Source organism: Nansenia antarctica (genome assembly GCF_963989245.1).
Source record: "Nansenia antarctica genome assembly, chromosome: 6".
Classification (NCBI taxonomy): domain Eukaryota; kingdom Metazoa; phylum Chordata; class Actinopteri; order Argentiniformes; family Microstomatidae; genus Nansenia; species Nansenia antarctica.
In genome coordinates this window covers 30,153,350-30,178,613 of record NC_137676.1, presented here as the reverse complement: position 1 = coordinate 30,178,613, position 25,264 = coordinate 30,153,350, and the positions used below count along the sequence as shown (strand labels likewise).

Genomic DNA, 25,264 nt, shown 5'->3' with positions numbered 1-25,264 from the left:
GTGCGTGTGTGAGTGTGTGTGTGTATGTCTGTGTTACTGTGGACCCTGCCAGGCTGCTGTCAGGGGGGTGCTGACAGTAAGTAGCGTGTGCCGGCGTGTCAGCTAGCGTGCTAGCGCGGGGAGAAAGGGAGCTGTCAGGAGCGGCGGGGGACGGGAGGAAGCGCTACACCTGTGGGTGGGGGGGCTGCCAGTCACCCTGACAACCGGCTGTGAGGGGGGGGTGGTGTTTCTGTGTGCGTGCGTTTGTGTGTGTGTGTGTGTGTGTGTGTGTGTGTGTGTGTGCGTGCGTGTGTGTGTGTGTGTGTGTGTGCGTGTGTGTGCTCACGCGTGTGTGTGTGTGTGTGAGCGGTTTAACTCCTCTGAAGCTCTTTTCTCCTGTCAGGCAGGTTTACACCTTAAGTCCCAGTCAAAGAGACACACACTCCTAGAGTCCTCTTCTACCCCAACCTGATATGGCACACGATGTACACACACACACACACACACACACACACACACACACACACACACACACAGAAGGCATACGCCCCCACATGAATAAATATAAACACACACACAGCATTTTGGGGATGGCGTGTGTGACTTAAGCTGTCAGGTTGTTTCCTGAATTGAACAAGAAGTGGAGACGGAGTCGTGCCAACCTGTTTCCTGGTGGAGTGCATTATGGGTAGGAGGATATTGTGACTTATCCACGATATCTAGCCATGCTAGAAGAGGGACAAACGGCGTCAAATCCTCCTCAGGCCCCAATGACCAAAAGTAATAAATAACGTTATGTAAATGACACACGCGGAGGATGTTTTTGTGATGAGGCCTTTCTTAAACACTAAAACTGCCATGGCTGTGAGTAAAGTAAGCTATATCTTTGCACTCGATGTCCTTTCATGGCTTTTCCTAGATATGTGCGTTCTACCACCCCAGTGTCCTTACATCTTCGAAATCACGTCAGGATAAGCTAGTATGAAGCTATTTTGCTGTTTTTCTGTGTAGGAGGCAGGCTAATTTACAAGACAGCCAACTAGTGGTCGTTGAGTGTAAATAGCAGCTTTCCATTGTAAAGACTATGGTCATTTGACCCCGAGGCGGCTCTTATAGTAGGTCAAATAGGCGAATCACTGTGTGGAACTTGATTGGATAAACATCAAAACAACAGTCTAAAGTTGAAGGTGGGATCCGGAAGTGCAAATGTGCCGTTTCATCTCTCCGCATACTCTACACTGAGTATTCTGTTCCCTATGTCTGATCTTGAACATTGCACAGGTCATTGAGAACGTTTTCCTTCCTGGTGTGTTTATTTTGAGTTTAGCCTGTCCTGGATAGCTGTCTGTCAGCCTGTTTTGGGAGATTGGTTTTCTCCTCCTTTATTTTCGTATTTTTAAGTCTGTTATTTGTACTTTGCCTTACTGCCGTTCTCAGTAAACAGAACTTGAATGTACTATTGCTGTCTACCATCTACTCTCTCCACCGCACCGCACCTAGGTCCACAACGTACAGCAGAACCTTGGGTGGCCCCATCACAGTAGGGCTGGGCTGTGGCGCAGGAGGTAGAGCCGGCGTCTAATGATCGCAAGGTCGACAGATCAGCGGTTCGATCCCTGGCTGGGCCACATGTCAAGGTGTCCTTGGGCAAGACACTGAACCCCAAATTGCTCCCAATGAGCGGGGCCGGTGCCTTGCATGGTAGCTTGCTGTCATTGGTGTGTGAATGTGTCTGTGAATGGGTGAATCAGAGGCTGTTGTAAGGCGCTTTGGAATAAGGCGCTATATAAGTCAGTCCATTTACCATTTTTAGAACCATGAATGCTAATTAAATTGGTGTAAAACCTCACACACCCTCCTATCATGTTAGAACCTCACACACCCTCCTAACATGTTAAAACCTCACACACCCTCCTATCATGTTAGAACCTCACACACCCTCCTATCATGTTAAAACCTCACACACACACACACACACACACACCCTCCTATCATGTTAAAACCTCACACACCCTCCTATCATGTTACTGTAAAACCACACACACACACCCTCCTAACCTGTTAATGTAAAACCAAATTTTGGATTGCGACGCTTCGCTAAATTGTCTGGGTGACTTTTCCTGAAGCGCCACGTGAGGCTGACTTGAGGGCTAGGGATTTCAATGACCTGGCCCTCTCGCCACGTGTTCTACACCGTGTTCTACATCGTGTTCTACACCGTGTTCTACACCGTTCCCCTCTCGCTGGCACAGCAACAACCCCCTTTGCCTCCCCCAAAAAACGGAACTATAAAACAAAATAGTTGCACACAAACAACCACATCACTTCCTGAATCTCAGGTAAACACACTGTAAAAAAAAACAAAAAAACAACAACAACACCACCGCATCACCACAAACACAAACAACAACACCACCGCATCACCACAAACACAAACGGGGGGTCAGGTCAGCTCACTCACTTTGGCCGTACTGGCTGTACTGGTAACTGGCGGCGACGGGGTCCACGCTGTAGCTGGAGGCGCTGTAGGTGGGGGGGCAGTAGGCCTGCGAGGAGGGCAGGGAGTCCACCGCCTTGATGGAGGAATGGTCGCCTCCTCCTCCGCCCCCCCCTCCTCCTCCGCCCCCCCCGCCGCCCGGCCGTTGGCTGCAGCTGGCAGAGATGGGGTTGGAGGAGGAGGAGGGCTCCACCAGGCCGCCGTGCAGGGGTGAGATGGAGAAGTCGTGCTGGGGCTGAGAGGGCACGCCACTGGGGTTGCTCAGGATGCTCATCACCTGGGGGAGGGAGGAGGAGAGGAGGGGGGGGGAATGTAAGTTTCGAACAAGGCTGTTATTATTACAAACAGAGCTTCATCCGCTGAATGAAGTAATATATAATAATAATAATACATTATATGCCATTTAGATGACACTTTTGTCCCAAATGACTTGTATGAGTGAGCGCATACATTTTATGTTACGGTACATGTGGGAAAACGGTTTATGCCGGCATTTCCCGGGACATGCCAGCATAAACCGTCGACTTGGTACATGCAAAAAAAAAATCCCGGGACATGGGACCGCTTGAACACCAATCGGAAGCACGAAAACAGCTTTGTTTCCTCCGGTGATCCAGGAAAGTGGAAAACGCTCGCTACATTACTAACTGGAATATTCTTCAAGAACTGAGTTTTTACAGCGCAAAGCCACAGCGGTAAATCTTTCGAATTACAACTTTTGAAATATGTGGCGAGAGTTTTGAAGAAGTTCCCACGGGCACAACCACATCCTGATGTTTTAACACCGGCCTCAACAGCTGACTGGATCCGCGTTCAGCTGCGCTTCCTGCGCGATACCGTTCTGCCCTCACTGGAGACACAGGTGAGCCGCGGCCGAGGGCGCAAGATGAGCCGGAATAAACTGGCATATCTCTGGCAGCATAGAAGATCTAAAGCGATCCAAGTCATCTTAAACAACAGTGAACACCCCAATCCTCCCCCCTGCCCAAATGACATTGCAACCATACAAATGTATTATGACAGTAAATGTCAAGGCCCCCGCCTTGGCACATGGACTTGCCGCCACTCGAACCATCATTCCTCCCTGACACCACGCACTTTACCTTTGAGGAGGTAGAGACTGTTCTACATGGCCTTCCTAACAACAAAGCCAGTGGCATAGATGGGTCATGTCATGCCACACAGTCACGTCAGACCCTAACATCTATTTTTAATGTCTGCCTGGAAAATAGGAGAGTACCAGACACATGGAAGGGAGCATTAATCCACCGTATTCCCAAAAAAGACAATATCCCTGAAGATCTAACAACATGGAGAGATACAGTATATCCCTCCTCCCAACCATCTACAAGGTATTCATGAAGGTCATACTGGCCAGAGTCCTCCCTTGGCTGATGGATGCTGACATTCTGTCCACCAAGCAGAAGGCATACATCAATAGGCAAGGTATGAATGAACATGTTTTTTGCCTTAAAACAGGGATAGATGACTTTAAGCACGAGTCCTGTAGACTGTATTCTGTCTTCCTTGACTTTAGAGATGCATTTGGGACACTCGATCACAATGTTATGATTAGATCACTGGAGGAAATACAGCTACCCCAGCTATTCATTGACATAGTGAAAGATGTATACAGAGGCTCCTTTGTCCAAGTAATCTGTGGAAAACAACTCACCCACCCAACACCTCTTCAGCATTAAAACCGGCTGTCCATGGAGTGCAGTTAATTTTATAATTGCCATCAACCAATGGTTAAAGTGGATAACCCCCCCCAGTGTGATCTCCCCCATCCCAGTACAGGGCTATGCAGATGATGTCCTGATAGCCTCTAGAGAGGAGAGTGTAGTCAAGAACATGCTCACCAAGACAGATTTATTTTTGGAATGGTCGGGTCTGGAGGTCAAGAACACAAAATGTGCCGTTCTGTATGAGAGGAGGAGTGGAGGGAACCGGTGGTACCATTCAAAATTTGACACATGCCCAGAGTTCACAATAGCAACAAAACCCATACGTGTATACTCTCTTCATGACACATACACCTACCTCGGCCATAAAATCAACATCGCAGGAGAATGGAAGGAACAAGTTAACATCATCTTGTCAGAGTTTACATTCAGGTTGGACCTGACAGATGCCCACTGCCTCTGACCATGAAGTTAGAAGCCATCAGACAGGTGGCGCTGTCTAAAGTCCAACACCTGTTCTCCAATGTCCACATCCCACAGAAAGTGCTAAGTGAAATGAATGATAAATCAGTGAGCTTAGTACGGAAGTGGTTTGCACTCAATACACACAGCACCAGAGATATTATTTTCCATCCCCAGTGGGAGGGAGGGCTGGGTGTACCGAACCTGGAATGGATTTACACCAGCATGCGGATTTCCCACCTTCTGAGGATGCTGAACAACGATGACCGGGATGTTAGGGAGCTGGCTCGATCCTCCCTGTTCCTCGACCTGAGAAGACGCAAGGTCCCACTAGCCAGGGAGTCAGAGCCCCACTTCCTGGGATTCAGGAGGAAAGCCAGCGGGAAACTGGACACCCGCTCTGCTGGTTTTGGGGTCTGGTCAGACTGGCCAGATCTGAACGATCTCTGCATCCGAACAGGAGTGTCCCTGGAGTGGGACCGTGAGTGTCTCAGAGGACATTATAACTGACCCCCTCGTTCACGTCAGGGCAACTGCCTCATATGGTGGAAACAGTCACCTGCTAACATCTGCAGGGGCCAGGCGAACCCTCTTGGATCTACAACAACACCGACAACAGCAACACTGGACTGGACTAAAACTTCAGGGACAACTTGCATGTCTTCCCTCTGCTGACCACTCTGTCTCTCATTGATTCTTCAATAATTCAAGATTGTCACATTCACAGTAAAAGCTAGACTACAAGTCCTTCCCACTAGACTCAACCTATCTATCTGGTTTCCTACTCAGGCTCCTCATTGTTTGCATCACACCACTGAACAGGTCACAGAGTCAATGTCTCACATCTTGAACGGCTGTTATGTTTACAAGGGAATCGCACATCATGATAGAATAGTGGACTTGATAGTAAAGGACATATCTCATTTTCCAACCTCAGTGAGAATGTACAAACATTCCTGTGTCACTCCCACCATGTTCCATCTTTGCAGTAACCCAGCCACTTTTACACATTTGTCTGCCAATACACCAGATGTTGTTGTTGTCAATGAAGTAACTAGAGAGGTGTTCGTTCTGGAGGTAGCCTGCACATTTGACCCTAGCCTAGAGGAAGCCTTCATGACCAAGGTCATTAAGTACCAACCTCTCCTGAATACCATCTCAGAACTAGGGTACAGATGCAGACTGCTTGTGTTAATATTTGGCAGCCTAGGACATACACACAGGTTGGTCGTAAGAGGGTTCCAACAACTGGGGATGCCCAAAAAGAAGGCTAAACGCCTTGCAAAGTACTGCTCTGTCTCTGCTGTAATTGGCAGCCGCCATATATGGCGGCGACGCTGCTACTTGTACCCCTGAAATGTCTAAAAAAAATAATAATACAGTATGCCGCTGGTCCATGAATTGTGATTGTGTAGTAACTGCAACGTTAATATTTGTGTCCCTGTATGTCTTTTTTCTATGTGGACCAGGGTTTCCGTTAGAAAAAATTGCCGCCGGACATCGTGTCCGGGAAGATTTCGATTTACCGGACAAACGTGATATATTCCGGTCATCATATTAAAATATTAAAAAAAAATAAAAAAAAAATTCTAATATAGCTGTTTGTCGCGGTGATTACTGTTGTGTAGCGGCCTATATATGCCATTTAATGTCTATTTCTCATCCGATACGATTAGATGCGAGCTATATAATATATAATAATATAACATGATTCGCATGCGCGCTATGCCATTATGTCCAGCGCTGAACGGGCGCCTCACTGGGAACTGAACAGACAGCATCGATCAATGAACAGACTCCACATTACGTTAACTGAAGTTTGTTAAATTGTTTGGGATTAATGTGAGTTTTCTATTTTCTCTTTCCAGTTTTACCCTTTTTTTTTATCAATAAAACAACGTCATTTCTATAACCAGGTCTCGCTGGTTGGGAAGGCATTTCGTTTAGCTGCCTGTCAAATCATACTTAATCGGACTCGGGAGTATGTCAATGAGGAGAACATACCGTATTTTCCGCCCTATAAGGCGCACCGGAGTATAAGGCGCACCTTCAATGAATGGCCTATTTTAGAAATTTTTTCATATACAAGGCGCACCGGCTTATAAGGCGCACCGGCTTATAAGGCGCATAGAATAGATACTGCAGTCAAACGTTTGACTGGGGTTGCGTTACGCCCAAGCTCCACCTACTGCGTTGCGTCACCTCTCCCTCGGTGTTGTGTCAACTTCCCGTTGTCCAAGCTCCACCTGAGCGTTGTCACCATCAACGTTCTACCTGCTCCACTGTCAAAAATATATATTTTTCCACCTCAAGTATCAGCCGTTCGTCATCCATTTTTGCAACAAGCGTCAAGGACCTGCGGTGATTCACAGCTGACTCGCGTGAATAGCAATTCGCAATAGCTGCAACCACGAGATATAGAGTAGTTAGCTACAAGCATTTTCAATCTGCTATTATCTCTATTAGTGGATTAACCGCTGTGGTGATTTAACAGCTGATAAAAATACATCAAGTAGACTACAAACAGAGCAAAACAACACCAGAAAACAACCAATAGGCTATACAATTATAACCAACAACCAATATGTGACAGCTCCTGGTGAAATGTGCAACGTACTTTTTCAGTTTTTACACATGCTTAAACTACAGATTGTAAGCTTTCAAATGATGTGTCATACATTCAAATCAGAGAAAGATTGAACACGACAGGCGTATTTGAATGTTGGTTCATCCACAACAAACGCTGCTAGCGGCTAACAGCTAACAAAACACATCGCTACGAAGGTCTAAACTGTATTTTAATAACATGACAACATACTGGGAGAACATCGACATGCTAAAAACACATAACTACACATAACTAGATGAACACACAGTTCTTGCTTTTGAACACGAGCTAAAACGAAAGTATGTTTACAAATCAACCCTCCCTTACCGGTAGCCTCCGGCAAACGAGAATAATGAATCCAATACACAAATGATAAGTGTTTAGTGATCGTTAAACTGTTGTTTATTATATCGAGTGGGTACTTTAAAACTTCAAGTTGAAAGCACCAAGAATGTCACAGCTAGACGTTTATTGACAGACATGAACCAGTTCTATATCGTGGAGCTCCGCCCCATAGGGGAGCTCTGCTCCTATTGGTTTACCCGCTACCTAAAGTAGCCAATGACTGAATTTTTCAATGCCTGCGCCCGCCTGGGGTGCTATATAAAGGGGTGTACTTCGCTACCTCATTCTCCCAAAAAGTTCAGCACGGGTTTATATCTGAAGACTGAGAAGGACGACTACTAAGACTGGAGAACCCGCCAGACTTTTCCCTTCAAGATATGGATCGTCCGCCGCCTATGGAGAAGTTCCTCCGGGACGCCTGCCGCTGTGACTTCCGAGCAGCGGAGGACACTTTTCCCTTCAGCGATGGATCGTCCGCCGCCGACCACGAAGAAGTTCCTCCGGGACACCTGCCGCTGCGATTTCCTAGCAGCGGAGGACAAGCACGACTTCTGCCACGTCTGCCTCGGCCCCGAACATGCCGAGGCGGCGTTGGTCGCCTCCCCCAGCTGCCTCCCCTTCCACCTCCTTTCCGTCGCGGAAAGGCGAAAGGGGATGGCCTGGATCAAGGAGAGCGTTTTCCCCTGGCGGGCGCTATCTCGGGGATGCTATCCGACTCGAATAGCTCTGCCGATGATGCGTCCGGACAGGCCCCAGAGCGGCGTTCTGGGCAGGCACCTCCCCAAGTAGGGATGGTCCCGCCCGCTCAGCCGGCCCTGACACCACGCCGCCCTCACCCAGCTGAGTGGTCGGTGCCGGTGTCAGAATCAGAAAGCTCTGATGAGCTCGGTGCGCAGGCGGCGGCGAATAACATCGCCGTGTTTAACGCCGCCATTGCGAAGATCACCACAGACCGACCCAACGGTCTGTCTGCAGCGGAGGCGGAGTTTCTGAGCAAACTCAGTGCCGCGACGACACGAGGCGTTATTACATCAAAAACCCCTCCATGTCTATCAAGACCTGGCCCAGCTCATGAGCGTGCGGCCGGTTCTTTGATTATCAGGCATAATAAACCTGCGTCAATAAAGAGCATTGTTACACATAACAAACACTCTTTACAGACGGTAAGTCAGACGGTAAATCCCTAAGGAGGATTTCCCATGGTATCTACCGGAGCGGAGACCCACCTGCCTTGTCAGAGTGTGGTCGAATCGCTACCGGTTAGAAACGAAGCGGAGACTAGCCCAGCTTACCGGCGTGTGGCCAGCTCTCTGCCTAGCGGACTTACCCCTATCACGACACGAGGCGGTATTTACATCAAAAACCCCTCCATGTCTATTCAAGACCTGGCCCAGCTCATGAGCGTGCGGCCGGTTCTTTGATTATCAGGCATAATAAACCTGCGTCAATAAAGAGCATTGTTTCACATAACAAACACTCTTTACAGACGGTAAGTCAGACGGTAAATCCCTAAGGAGGATTTTCCATGGTATCTACCGGAGCGGAGACCCACCTGCCTTGTCAGAGTGTGGTCGAATCGCTACCAGTTAGAAACGAAGCGGAGACTAGCCCAGCTTACCGGCGTGTGGCCAGCTCTCTGCCTAGCAGACTTACCCCTATCACGACACGAGGCGGTATTTACATCAAAAACCCCTCCATGTCTATTCAAGACCTGGCCCAGCTCATGAGCGTGCGGCCGGTTCTTTGATTATCAGGCATAATAAACCTGCGTCAATAAAGAGCATTGTTACACATAACAAACACTCTTTACAGACGGTAAGTCAGACGGTAAATCCCTAAGGAGGATTTTCCATGGTATCTACCGGAGCGGAGACCCACCTGCCTTGTCAGAGTGTGGTCGAATCGCTACCAGTTAGAAACGAAGCGGAGACTAGCCCAGCTTACCGGCGTGTGGCCAGCTCTCTGCCTAGCGGACTTACCCCTATCACGACACGAGGCGTTATTTACATCAAAAACCCCTCCATGTCTATCAAGACCTGGCCCAGCTCATGAGCGTGCGGCCGGTTCTTTGATTATCAGGCATAATAAACCTGCGTCAATAAAGAGCATTGTTACACATAACAAACACTCTTTACAGACGGCAGCCCATCCCTTTTCGAAATGACCCCACCTTGGGCTGTGCCATCTCCTCGGTGGGCAGCGGCGGCTGGGGTCATACAGAAATTCAAGCTTTTTCTGTCGACTGCACCACAACAGACGGCCCAGCCGCTGTCGTTGCTTTATGCAGAATGACTAGAAGGGACAGGTATTCTGTTCGTCTGGCTTGACAGGACATTGAGGAGGGGATATGCACTACAGTTCATTCAGCCTCCTCCGCCCTTCAGGGGCGTGAGAGAGACTGTTTTTTGTCCTGCCCGATAAAGACACGTGCGCTCCGGGAGGAGATTACGAATCTCCTAACAAAGGGCGCAGTGACATTGGTTCCGAGGGACCAGTGGGACATGAGATGGTACTCCCCGTATTTCCTTGTCCCAAAGAATTCGGGAGACATGAGACCCATACTAGATTTCAGGGTCCTCAACGAGAGAGTGGCGAAACGCCCCTTTCGTAGATACCTGAGGGTCGCGTATTTCGTGTGCCAATCACAGAGTGGCACAGGAAATTCCTACGTTTTGTTTTCCAAGGGAAGGTTTACGAGTACACGCGCCTGCCCTTCGGGTACGCGCTTGCTCCTCGTTTTTTCTCCAAATGCGTGCAGACAGCACTCGAACCACTGAGGCGTAACGAGATACGCATAATATGCGGATCTCGACGACCTACTGGTCTTGGCCCAATGCCCAAATCGAGCCATTCGGGACGCAACCTCACTGGTGCAGCGCCTCACTCAGCTGGGGTTAGCTGTAAACTGGACAGAGAGTGCTCCGTGGCCGGCTCAACAGTTTTCCTATCTAGGCATTCAGTTGGATACTGCCGAGATGAGGGCCAGTTTATCGGCACCACGGAGAGCGACACTGACGTCAGCTCCCTGGGTGTGTCGAGTGACAAATACAATCACCGCTCTGTCAAGGATGTCCTTACTAGGACTGAGGTCTGCAGCCCATGTAGTGGTCCCCTTAGGCCTGTTACACATGCGCAGACTGCAGAGGCGGTTCGCACGACTGCGACGGGTTCCAGTGAGAACGCCGTCGCAAGTTGATTGTAATACAGAGATCGGTCAAAACCGACCTGAGCTACTGGAGAGACCCGCGCGTCATCGCGCGCGGAGTCGCCTGAGTTCGCTGAAAGCTCTCCACATTCCAGGTCTGCTCAACGAAGGAGCAGATCTGTTATCACGGGGAGGCCCGAGGGACGACGACTGGAGGTTAGCACCCTCCATTGTGTCGCTGATTTGGGCACGGTTCGGGCAAGCAGAAGTGGTTCTGTTTGCGTCACGGACGAATGCGCAGTGTCGCCTTTGGTTCTTCCTGCGCGAACAGGACAACCCGCCATTGGGAGTCGATACATTCGCACACCACCCATGGCCGAGGGTCCTGTTATACGCGTTCCCACCCCTGACATCTATCCTCCCACTGTTGGCACGAGTGAGGTCAGAGAGGCTAGAGTTAATTCTTGTAGCCCCGGACCGTCCCGGAGCCCCGTGGTTTCCGGAACTGATGGAGATGTTGGTAGAGGGCCCATGGCCCATACCTCATCGACAAGATGCACTCTCTCAAGCCAGAGGCTTGGTGAGGGGGCCGCCTATGATGGGGGGCCCCCTCATGGCCTGGTTACTGAGAGGGATTTGTTAGAACGCAGGGGTCTGACAGACGCGGTCATTCAGACCATTCAGAGTGCGCGCGCGCAATCCACTGCAAAGGGATATGCGGCGCGCTGGCGAGTGTGTACACAGTGTGAGGGACAGGACGTTGACCCAGTCTGCTGTCGGGTCGAAACGTTCTTGTGCTTCTTACAGTCGCTGTTTGACAAGGGATTGGCGGCGAGAACTATTAAAGTTTACGCGGCTGCCATCTCAGCTTGTCATGAGGGTTTTGCGACAACGACACTGTTCAGTCATTCGCTGGTTAAGCGTTTTTTGACTGGAGTGTGTAGGCTTAGACGCCCTCATAGGACTCTAATGCCAAAATGGGACCTGTCGATTGTGCTAGAGGCGCTGTGCGTGCCCCATTCGAACCCATTGACACTGTGTCGTTGCGTTTATTGTCTCTCAAGACGAGTCAGCTCCTCGCCTTGACTACGGCTAAGCGAGTGAGTGATTTATGTGCTCTCTCGACACGGGCAGATTGTTTGATCATATCTGATGACAAAACAAAAGCTGTGTTACGCCCTAACCCGGTTTTTATCCCTAAGGTTAATCGTGGGTTTAGGGTTCAGAGCTGTGCTCTGAGCGCCTTTTTTCCTCCTCCTCACGACGGAGAGAGGGAGAGGCGTTTACATTGTCTATGTCCGGTCCGCGCGTTGGCACAATATGTGAAGCGCACGGCAGGACTGAGATCTTCTCCCCAGCTTCTGATCTGCTACGGCGGACAGAAAGCCGGGGCACCACTCTCGAAGCAGAGGCTGTCCCATTGGATTTGCGAGGCTATTAGCATACGAATCGAAGGGGCAGCCCGTGCCGACTGGCATTCGGGCTCATTCCACCAGGGGCATGGCCACATCAGTGGTCATTCTCAGGGGAGTGGGAGTGGAGGAGATATGTGAGGCGGCGTCTTGGTCGTCGCCATCACTTTTTGTACGGTATTACTTGAAAGATATTCTTCCTCATCCTTTTCTCATTCTGTCCTCAGTTTTGCTGATGACTGATGTAGTGGGAAGGCACTTGGATTACCCTGGTCATGGGGATTCTATTCAAGTGTTGTCAGGATGAATACGGATGTGCCTGGGGAGGGGACCCTCCTCCAGGACATGTTCCGTTAGATCAACAACCCTACGTGCTCACGTAAGGGTTAGATCAGTGATATTTCTTCCGCATCCTTTTCTCATTCTGTCCTCAGTTTTGCTGATGACTGATGTAGTGGGGAAAGCACTTGGATCACCCTGGTTGGGGATTCTATTCAAGTGCTGTCAGGATGATTACGGATGTGCCTGGGGAGGGGACCCTCCTCCAGGACATGTTCCGTTAGATCTACAACCCTACGTGCTCACGTAAGGGTTAGGTCAGTGATATTCTTCCTCAATCCTTTCTCATTCTGTCCTCAGTTTTGCTGATGACTGATGTTGTGGGAAGGGCACTTGGATTACCCTGGTCATGGGGATTCTATTCAAGTGCTGTCAGGATGAATACGGATGTGCCTGGGGAGGGGACCCTCCTCCAGGACATGTCTGTTAGATCAACAACCCAACGTAAGGGTTAGGTAAGTGATATTTCTTCCTCATCCTTTTCTCACTCTGTCCTCAGTTTGCTGAGGACTGATGTAGTGGGGATGGCACTTGGATTACCCTGGTTGGGGATGCTATTCAAGTGCTGTCAGGATGATTACGGATGTGCCAGGGGAGGGGACCCTCCTCCAGGACATGTTCCGTTAGATCTACAACCCTGCGTGCTCACGTAAGGGCTAGATCAGTGGAGCAGACTCGTGTGGGTTGGGCCAACTTTTTAAGGTTGTCTTGAACCAACATCAGTGGTCAGCTCCGGGTGCCGCTGAGATTGTTTTACGGATTAATAGTCTCAGTGGGGGTACATTTGGCCTCGTTCGCTCCGCCTAAACCAATAGGAGCAGAGCTCCCCTATGGGGCGGAGCTCCACGATATAGAACGATAGTTATGGAGATAGACTCCAGTTCTATGAGTGGAGCGGAGCCCCATAGGGCTGCTGGCCCACTTCGACTCGTTCAAACCCGGCTGTTTTTGTATGTTTGGGAGAATGAGGTAGCGAAGTACACCCCTTTATATAGCACCCCAGGCGGGCGCAGGCATTGAAAAATTCAGTCATTGGCTACTTTAGGTAGCGGGTAAACCAATAGGAGCAGAGCTCCCCTATGGGGCTCCGCTCCACTCATAGAACTGGAGTCTATCTCCATAACTATCGTTGTTATCACACACTTAAAACAGGAACTAAAACTCAGTACCACCCACTTAACCCTCCGTACGGAACAATACTCCCAACTATTAGTTCCGGGGGTGAATTATGTTAACCCACCACAAGCATAGCATTCGCGGAGATTCCAAGATGGCGGCCGTCGTTTACTGATTACCGTAATGCTGCAAGCGGTGCGGCTTTGTAGTTTACCAGTCGTACTGAAACATTGTATTATTATTAAAAAAAAAATATTGGTCATGTAATTTTTACATTTTGATCCATATATAAGGCGCACCGGGTTATAAGGCGCACTGTCGTTTTTTTTTTTTTTTTGGGACTTTTAAGTGCGCCTTATAGGGCGGAAAATACGGTAACTGTTTATTGAGAAACAATAGGCAGGCTGGGATACGTATATAAAGAAATACCACAATGTCTAGATGTATAACATTTTATTGAACAGTGCAAGCATGTAGGCTTCTGGCGTGACATCGTACCCCTAACGTTCTTAGGGCTTGTTTGAAAAGCTTAGACTGAAAGTTAGTGCCCTGGTCAGATTGTATAACAAGAGGAAGACCGAATGTGGAAAAAAACGTTGTTAAAGCTTTCACCACTGAGCTGGCTGATATGTTACGCAACGGAACAGCTTCGGGAAAACGAGTAGCAGCGCACATAATAGTAAGCAAATACTGACTTCCACTTTTAGTCCTAGGCAAAGGTCCAACACAATCAATTATTACACGTTCAAATGGCTCCCCTATAGCAGGAATGGGATGCAATGGTGCGGGTGGAATGGATTGATTAGGCTTACCCGCCATCTGACAAGTATGGCAACAGCGGCAGTGCTTGGCAACATCCGCCTTCAGTCCGGGCCAAAAGAAATGTTTCAATATCAGCTGATAAGTTTTAGTTATACCTAAATGTCCTGACCACTGGCTCTCATGTGCTACAGATAACACCTGTTGTCTATAACCCACAGGCACAACCACTTGTTTTACAGTATTCCACTCACAACTATTTGCATTAGGAGGAGACCATTTACGCATTAATATCCCATCGTTAAGGAAATAAACTACGTTGCCCCCTATTTCAGATTCCTCACTAGCTGCATGTAAAAAACATTTGTTTAATGACTGATCAGCTACTTGAGCGACACGCAATCGCTCGCCGGTTACAGGCAGAGATAGGCTGTCAGCGGATGGTATGGTAGGACTCGGGGAGGATGGTAACTCTACCACTTTCTCTCTGGGAGAAGCTGAAACAATCGGGTTCTCATCCCTTTCAGAAAAGGCTTGCATAATCACACTATCACAGAGAGAAACATCGCTATCCTCCTCTCTGCCTCGACTCGATTGTGCACGAGTTATAGCGCACACCGGAAACAACCGCTGTTTCGCATAGGCAGCCTACACATTAGGAGTCATAATCATGCCGGTGTCAAATCATATCATAATAAAATAAATACATAGCCTATATATTCGTCTTTTTTAAAATAGAAGGAATCAGAATGTGAACTTTAGCGAATTGTATTCAAATTGTGCTTAGAGGGAATTATTTTCACCGGACATTTATGTCCGACGAGTTTTCAATTTGTCGGACTTCAACAACTTTTACCGGACAAAGTCCGGGAATTACCGGTTAACGGAAACCCTGATGTGGACATTAACAAATGGTTAAAATGTGTGTGTGTGTGTGTGTGTGTGTGTGAGAGAGAGAGAGGGTCCCTTGGCGGTGGCCCACCCCTCCTATCCTGGGGGTCTGCTCCATAACAAGTGTTCAGGGAGTTCCTAATCGTCTGCAGCCCTGCGGCCCTTCCACCGCTCATGAATAATGCAACTGATTAAGATAATAAGGCCTTCCCATGAGGCCTCTGGAGATTACGGCAGACAGGACTGGAAGTATGTCTTCTTTCAGCTCCCAGCCCAGACAGCTCTGGTTAGGACACGGCCACAAAAACTAGCCTAGCATCTTAGTGGCTAGCATGCTAATAGCAGAAATAAGACAAGTGTTGATATATGCACGTGGTGCAGCGCAGAGAACATTTACATTTTACATTTTGGGCATTTAGCAGACGCCTTATTCCAAAGCGACTTACAATCGGTACATTTGACTAAGCAAGCGAATCATCAAGTCGCCAGTCGTCGTAGCAGGAAGAGTAATCTAGCTCAGGCCAGGGGCCATTGGCAGTCGTCATGATAGAAGAAAAAAGAACAAAAAAAAAAGTATTTAGAGAAGAGGATATGCTTGAGGATATGCTTTTAGAAGAAGGGGATATGCTTTTTCATATTTGACATGCATTTGTGGGGTTGAGGTTGAGGCTTTATAGAGCTCCGGGAGTTTGACGTCACGCAACCCGAAAATCAGAGTAATGGTCCTTAACGCCACCATTTTGGCAGAGTAGAAGCGGTAGTACAAAGCGGGAGAGCGTCCAGTCTTCCATTATTATTAATGAATTTGAAGCTAATTTTCGCAGATTTCCCTGCATAGTGGACTATTCTCTTGCCAGAGGATCTCTTGCAGTTAAGTAGCCCGGTTTGCAGAAGGCCGGCAAATAGCGTTAGAATTAGCTAACGTCAGTCTTAGAAGCTAATGTTATCCAGTCTGTATACAGTATGCTGTGCTCTTACAAATGCCTGTGAGTCTGTTGTACCCTTCCAGTGAACACCTAAACTGTCCCAACAGGTGTGACATGCTACTGAGGATGTTCAAAGGTGAAATAAAGCTGATGCTTGTGACATATTCCATGTTTTTTGCTGTCCCTTGATTATATGTTTTTGTAGGACACAAGTATGCCATGCTCTGAATGCAGACAGTCTAATACTGTGTGGGGTGGCAACTGTTAAAGCAATGTTAATGTAAGACAAACTAGAAAGACAACATGTGGACAGGGACTTGGACCACCGTCAGGAAGAGGAGTCGTACCATCGACTCCTCTGGCACCAGGCCCTCCTGCTGCGGAACAGCTTCGGGGCGCTGCAGAGCCACCAGTCCACACCGAAGGCGAAGAGAGCCAGGGCCTGCACCTGAGTTCCTATCCATTATCCATCCCAACTATGATAGGATTATTATCACTGGAGATTTTAATTTTCATGTTGATAATGAGGCTGACTTGAGGGCTAGGGATTTTATTGACCTCTTGAAATCTATGGATTTTATCCAACATGTCAATGAACCCACTCACAATCATGGCCATACCCTTGATCTTGTGATTACAAAGGGTCTTGAGGTCTCAATATCAGGTATCAGCGACCTGGCCCTCTCTGATCATTTCTGTATTTTCTTTACCATTGTAACACGTAAAGCTGAAAGCAATGCTGAACGTGTTGTTAAAAAACGTTATCTTACCCCTGCAGTGGCTGAGAATTTCAACGCTTTAATGAACAGTAATCACACAACTCCCACGTTATATGAAAACGACTTAGTAATTACCTTTAACAATAAAGTAAAAATGGCCCTAGACTCCCTGGCACCTACCAAACTAAAAAAGGTTGGAGCCAAGAGGAGAACACCATGGCGTAACAGTGAAATAAATCTCCTTAAGAGAACATGTAGGAAAGCTGAGCGCAGATGGAGAAAGAGCAAATTACAGGTTGATCAGAATATTTTTAAAGAACATCTATCTGCCTTTAACTTGGCAATGCGAAATGCTAGGAAAAATCACTTCTCAAATATAATATCTACAAACAAGAATAACCCCAGGGTCTTGTTCTCGACAATTGATTGCCTTGTAAACCCTGCTCCTAGAACACTAGACGGCGCAGCCTCTGTCACCAAATGCGAGGAATTTGCAGCCCACTTCAGGGATAAGATAACAAATATTAGAATGTGTATTAGAATGTGTATTACTCAGGAAAGGTTTGTGTAACACTGTAGATCCGCCACCACAGAACATGACTATGAGCATGTTCACCATGATTAGTACTGAAACATTAGGTAAAATTGTGTCACAGCATAAACCGTCTACGTGTCCTCTTGACCCTATTCCTACCACCTTTTTTAAGGACATTTTTGAATCTGTGTCTGATGACATACTAGGCATTGTAAATCACTCCCTACTAAAGGGATATTTCCAGCGGCGCTTAAAACTGCCCTGGTTAGACCCACCCTGAAGAAAAGTAACCTAGATCCTTCTGATCCAAAAAACTGTAGACCAATATCCAATCTCACTTTTCTAAGCAACATTTTAGAAAAGGCAGCGTACAAACAGCTTCATGAATTCTTAGTCTTAAATAATAGGTATGACCCACTTCAGTCAGGTTTCCGATCATACCACAGCACAGAAACCGCTTTGCTTAAGGTAACTAATGACCTTAGGATAAATGCAGACTCGAAAAAACTCTCGATTCTTGTACTCTTAGACCTAAGTGCAGCCTTTGATACGGTAGACCATTCCATACTTATTGAGAGACTTGAAAACTGGGTTGGCCTCTCAGGTCCTGTCTTAAACTGGTTCAGGACTTACCTGGCTGACCGAGACTACTTTGTACCTTGGTGACCATAAGTTAAAAAATTATAGCGCAACCTATGGAGTTCCCCAGGGGTCCATTTTAGGACCGTTGCTTTCTAGCCTATACATGCTACCCCTCAGTTCTGTTATCAAGAGGCATAGCGTTAACTACCACAGCTATGCTGACGACAGTCAGCTTTATATCTCAGTAACTCCCAACGACTACAAGATGATCGACCACCTGATAGATTGTATTGCTGATTTGGATGACACAAACATTTCTCCAACTCAATCAAGAAAAAACAGAGGTATTGATCATTGGCGAGAAAACTGGGAGAGAGAAATTATCTGCACACTTGAAAACACTAGCTCTTAACACTAAGGGCCAATCCCGATTCCCTTTTCTACCTGTATGGCTCGTTTTCGAGTGTGACTCGATTCGAAGCCAAGGCCTTCGAACAGAGCCACAAGCCATACCCCTTGAAATCTACCCCTATGAATTGGGACAGCCCTTCACGACGTCATCAGCAGTGGTTTAAATAGACGCGGTACGGGTGACGCGTTATGTTGCCGGCGAATTCTCACATCTCGCAATGCCTTCTTCAGCTGTGTTTATTTCTGTTGCGTGTGCTATAAGCATCTTTTTTCGTTTATTATCAACACACCTGAGAAATCATGGAAGAGGGACAACCCTTCAAGACTGATACGTCATCAGGAATATCGTAGAAAAGCATTGACGCTCGCGACTCATTCACAACTTCACTTTTACGCTATCAATCGATCAAACAAGTCATCAAATAAAAAAGAACAATGCTTCATTGTCAGACCATGACAGAATAACGGCGCTCTAACCTGTATGAAACCTGTGCTCCTACCCTGCCAGTCTGCACTGATTTAGGACAACAGTGCAACAACTTCGCGGCTGAACTTTAGTTACATTTACGGCGTCATATACCATCAATGGGAAACATGGAAAAATGCATGACTTACATATTTAAGCTGGAGAAAACAGCCGCTGGAGAAACAGCCGCTGTCCACTGCATTAATTAACTACATGTCCTTGATGAGTCTCCCGCTCACTGCCCTCCATCAAAAATGTCACATCCATCAATAATATTACATAATAACAACTGCTCAGATTAGATTGCGAGTTGTTTTGGTATGCCGCAATACAATTCATACCACCAAGGGAGGGGGGGGGGGGGGGATTCGCGCCTATCATGCACATATCAGCCTGTGGATAGAAAACTTTAGATAGATAACTTTACATTAAATATGTCTACCATCATCCGCTGTCAAACACCACAATTTATTTTATGATTGTACATCTCTGTTAATCGCGCACATTTGGAGGGGAGGAACAGGGTGACTGTCAGCCTGTGACAAACGCGCAGATATGAGTGCTCCGGTGTCTTGCTTTAGTAGTCTAATGGAAGTGATCAGGCATAACAGCGATTTTTGGGTTATGCTTGTTATAAAGAAAAGGTCTATCCGCTTGTTAAGTCGTGACGTGTTTCCGGGTCCAACGTTGGCTGAGGCGCTGTCTTTGAAATGCCGAAATAATAATAATAATTAATTATATTTATATAGCGCTTTTCCGAGGCTCAAATACCCTGACAATATGGAGAAAACGGGAAAGTGCCATGTCCCTTGTTGTATGAATAGATCCGAGTCTAAAAAACGATTAAACTGTCATTCTACCGCTGTAGTTCACAGGTACTCTGGTGCGGGGAATTTCTGGTTTGGACTCGGAAATGGCTAAACGTCACTTTTGACGTCAGACTTAACAAGCGGATAATTCATTGTAATGACATTAAACTAACGTTTGATAGATAACTTTACATATGTGTACCATCATCCGCTGTCAAACGCCACAGGTAATAATTGATTTATGATTGTACATCTCTGAAATGCTCGACTGTCATGCAGCCTGTAACGTTAGACACACAGCACATCGGCATAATAACATTTTGTTGTTGTTGTGCTTGTTATAAAGAAAAGGTCTATAATGCATTTAAATGAATGATACAACCCATTAATAATATTACATAATAACAACTGATTGCGGGTGCCACATGGAAATAGGTAAAAATGTGCATCATGTACAAGTCAGCCGAACGTTTGACAGATAACTTCACATATGTGTACCATCATCCGCTGTCAAACGCCACAGGTAATAATTGATTTATTATTGTACATCTCTGAAATGCTCGACTGTCATGCAGCGTTGCGTTACTGTAACGTTAGACACAGCACCGACATAAAAGCGATTTTTTTTTGGTTATGCTTGTTACAAATAAAAGGTCTATAATGCATTGTAATGACATTAAACTAAGACAATAAGATGGTTATCATAATTTTTCAAATCTTTATTAATAAGTAATTACAGAGAAAGTAAAATGACATTTCCGCATTGAATAGAGCATTTTTTTCACCTGGAAAATATTTAGAACAGAGCTGCCAAGTCTCACGCAATCGCCGTGAGACTCACACATTTCAACCAGTTGTCACGCTCTCACGCCGCACCCGTATTTCTCACGGCGAGAAATAACAATTGTTTTACAGGTCTTTTATTCGTGAAATTCCTTGAAAGAAAGCTACCGAACATGAGTTTCGTGGCATCTTTCTGCACGCGCGTTAACTTGAGTCTGCAATCGAAGCAGCAGGCGAGCGCTGATGGAAGAACCTGTGTTCACGCGAGCTGCAAGAACGTAGCAAGCAGTGTTGCCAGATTGGGCTACTTTTGGTCACACTGGACGGGTGGATTCGGCAGCTTTTAGACCGGTTGGGCTGGACATTGTCAATTCCGTCTGGCAACCGTGGTAGCAAAATATGTGCATACATTACAACATCGTATCTGGTAGCCTACTGGACTGGGTTGCACCAATTTGGCGTAAGTCATTAGTAAATGCAGGCATTTAGTAGTTACTAAACCCCCAGTTGTTACTAGCTAGTTTCAAATTAGTTGTTTACTAATTTCGGTTGCATCACGCCAATCTTTTGCCAATCTTAGCTAGTAAATACTCAGTTTTGGTAACAGTTTTTTGTTTCTCTACTGTAACATAACCAGGTACATTCATAATAATAATAATTAATAATAATTACAATTTCCAAAACAAATACAACAATTGGGGGTCCCTCAAAAAAAACGTGGGCGCGCTACGCGCGCACAAGATCAACCACCAAGCCCTCATTCTGACCCAGGAAAACCCCTGGTATACGTATACCATGATAGCCATCTATGAGCAATGTACTGTATAAGATGATGACTAAGGGTCTTTCTGCTGCTGACCAAGGGGCTGAGTCCTGTTGATGGGGCCCATTTTTCTTTTAGAGTCTGTAGGCTACTGTATTTGTTTATTAAGATTTCATAAATGATATATTGTCAGATTTTTTTTTCTTGTTTTATAAAATGTTAATTATTTTCATTTCTTGTGCTGGTTTATTATGAACAACATGTAAAATTGCAGGAAACTAGCACAAATAATTGGGTGGGAGAGAGGGGCCGCCGCTGCCAAAACGCGCACTGTTTTGGGTTGCTTCACCACCAAAAAGTCTCACTCCAAACTTTTGGTGAAACTTGGCAGCCCTGTTTAGAATATGACGGCAGCTGGTTAAAGGGGGAACAAGTCGGCAACCGACAAAATGTTGGTTGCAATGGATTCGGTGAGTAATTCCCACTACTACCTAGTTAGTGTAGAGCAGTGGGGATTACTCATCAGATCCATTGCATTGCAGTGTTTTGGCTTGACTAGCGAGTGTGTCACTGATTTTCAACAACGTTGACATTTATTTCAATTTTTCTGAATAAAAATCGGAACACTTTGATCGGTTGCCGACTTGTTCCCTCTTTCACCAGCTGCTGTCACACATGTATGTATGTGTATGTCTGTGTCCAAGCTGCAGTAACAGAACAGTGCCGTTTTAACCCCAAAATATCATCATATTGACATTCCCATTTTTTGACGCCTTCATCCAAAGCGGCTGACAACAATACATTTGTCTAAGTAAGTGAATCATCTATCCACCAGTCACAGCAAGACAAAGCAACCTATGCTCAGGCCTGAGGCCATTGGCAGTCATAATACTAGAAGAAATATGTTATTTTATTATTATTATTATTTACAGTAGAGAAAGTCTACGGGGGGGGGGGGGGTGTAGACGGGACGGAGAGGTTTCAGGTGGTTCCAGTCGGCCAGCAGAGGTGGAAGAGTGAGTGGAGTGAACAGGCAGGTGTTTGGGGGCTGACCATGGCTTGCATGTAGGAGGGGGAAGTTCCCTTTGCTGCCCGGTGGCCGAGCACCAGGGTCTTGTAGCTGTTACTGGGAGCTGTTACTGGGAGCTGTTACTGGGAGATGTTACTGGGAGCTGTTACTGGGAGATGTTACTGGGAGCTGTTACTGGGAGATGTTACTGGGAGCTGTTACTGGGAGATGCTACTGGGAGAGATGTTACTGGGAGATGTTAGTGGGAGATGTTACTTGGAGAGATGTTACTGGGAGATGCTACTGGGAGATGTTACTGGGAGATGTTACTGGGAGATGCTACTGGGAGAGATGTTACTGGGAGATGTTACTGGGAGAGATGTTACTGGGAGATGTTACAGGGAGATGTTACTGGGAGATGTTACTGGGAGCCAGTGAAGTAGAACATGTGATGAAGAGAAGTGAAGCATGGGGGCACACTCTAACACACACTTTACCACAAACACACTACGCAGTGCACACGCAGATACACACACACACACCCACACCCACCCCCCCCCCACACACACAAAAAAGAAATGTTACTGGGAGAGATGTTACTGGGAGATGTTACTGGGAGATGCTACTGGGAGATGTTACTGGGAGAAGTTACAGGGAGATGCTACTGGGAGATATGTTACTGGGAGATGTTACTGGGAGAGATGTTACTGGGAGATGTTACTGGGAGAGATGTTACTGGGAGATGTTACAGGGAGATGTTACTGGGAGATGTTACTGGGAGCCAGTGAAGTAGAACATGTGATGAAGAGGAGTGAAGCATGGGGGCACACTCTAACACACACTTTACCACAAACACACTATGCAGTGCACACGCAGATACACACACACACACCCACACACACACACCCACACGCACCCCCCCCCACACACACAAAAAAAAGAAATTAAAATTAAGACTGCCTGCCTGCCTGTCTGCCTGCCTGCCTGCCTGCCTGCCTGTCTGCCTGTCTGTCTGCCTGTCTGCCTGCCTGCCTGCCTGCCTGCCTGTCTGTCACCAAGCACCAGAGACTGAGACGCCAACATCCCGCCACCTCTCCCCCTCTCTCACAAAGGGACGTGGGGCTCTACCTCTCGCTGTGCTACGCAAACATCCCCCCCGCCCTGCGCCCCGCCAATCCCACCCGCCTTTAATTGATGTCAATGAGGGCTATGCTAAATATGAAGATTTGAATAATTCCCGCTTTCAGCGCCACAATAGGCCCTCGCCACGGCGACAGGCCGCTTAGCCGCCTCCCTGAATAGAGGTGTCAGGCTCTCAGCGGCTCCGCTCACCTCGCCACCCCGCGGTCGGCTTTTGACACGTCCCGGGGGTCGCCCCCCCCCCAAACACCACCCCCTACCCCCCTCATCTGATTTTAACCCGCTTCCCAGGGAGATCGCTGAAGCCCCCCTTAAAACGGTCCTCAAACACTCGCTAATGCCTCGCTGGCAGATAGATATTACGGCAAGTTCAGAGGGAAAATGGCGGCCCGGCTGACGGAAGAGGATTACATTGACTTTACTAAAGAGCGATAAAAAAAAGACCGTCGGAAATATCGTCCTCTAAATAGAAAGTATGACGCCATTACGGTAATGGGGCCCCCTTTTAGAACATTTTTTAAAAGACAGCCATGACTGGAAGTGTGCGTTGTGAATGCTGCTGTGTGGATTCTAATTGGCAGCACTGGATGTGGAGCATGGCTGATAGTGCGGCCTGTTTCATTTAAAACGGACAGATAAACCAGAGTGGGAAGTGGGATGGATGGGTAATGAAGCGTGGGTTAAATGCCTCCCCTCCGGCAGCTCCACTGATGAGACATGGCCAAGAAGTGTCCCACGTGACCCTCTTGACCCCCATCCTCTATTAACTCTCTGCATGTTGTTGTGCTGCTGTTTACCCTCTCTGCTCTCTTGTATAATGTGACACGGTCTGGTGAAAGGGGGAACAAGACGGCCAACCAAACTGTTCCGACGTTCATTTTGAAACACAGAAATACGCTTCAACGTTGTTGAGAATCACAACACAAACTCGCTCGTCAAGCCAAAATACTGCAACGCGATGAGTCGGTGAGTAATCCCCCGCTGCTACCTAGTTAACTAGAACACTACTTTACATTGTTAGCAGGCTCACAAAACAAGCTGTGTTAGTTGACTAGCGATGTGTCATTGATTTTCAACAACGTGGAAATGTGTTTACGTTTTCTTCGAAAGAAAAGTCTGAACATTACATCAGATACCGACATGGTAACCAAAACACGAGAAAGTGTCACATATTATGTGACGGGGGCAGGATTTAAACGTGGGTCTGCCGCGTGGAAGACACAGCTAATCCGCTAATAGGTCTCGGGCAGGGTGACGCATCACGCAAGTGTGGCTCACCCAAACCACCGGCGTCACCTTTGACTCTCGTATCATACAGTAATGCATCGTTGTCGCGAACGGGATTGGGATCAATTCCATTTTAATGGTACATCTCAATCATTTACTTTTTTTATTTTTAATTATCCCGAATTGCAAAAATAACAGCATCTGCAGACTCAAACACTTTGGAAAAAAACCATTGTATATCTTCATGCCTGAACAAGGTCTATGACCGAAGGCTCGCAATAGACTAGGTTTTTTTTCTCCAAAGTGTTTGAGTGTGCGGATGCTGTTATTTTACACTCTATTGATACTCTTCAGTTCCAGCACCTCAGCGAAGTCGGATCACGGATGAGCGGTGGTATTTTCACTATTTGAATCATCATGAATTGAGATGGAATTGACCCAACCCTTTTTCCCCATAATCTAATAAGCTCTCTAGTAGTCTTGTTGTTGCTGTTGTTGTTGTTGTTGTTGTTGTTGTTCACACCATACATAGTCCATACACCATACATAGTTCACACAACACATAGTCCACACACCATACATAGTCCATACACCATACATAGTGCACACACCATACATAGTCCACACACCATACATAGTCCACACACCATACATAG

The 25,264-nt window shown here is 47.0% G+C and overlaps 1 protein-coding gene across 1 annotated transcript in view; it reads right to left on the bottom strand.

Moving 5' to 3' along the window:
• LOC308160189 (paired box protein Pax-7-like) overlaps positions 1–25,264 on the bottom strand; it is a gene marked incomplete at both ends in the record, with an annotated part of 95,987 nt that overhangs the window by 3,637 nt on the left and 67,086 nt on the right. Inside the window, one exon of the mRNA XM_080534084.1 lies at positions 2,441–2,753. Within this exon, the coding sequence (XP_080390210.1) occupies positions 2,441–2,753 (313 nt within the window). The remainder of the gene's footprint in view (positions 1–2,440; positions 2,754–25,264) is intronic.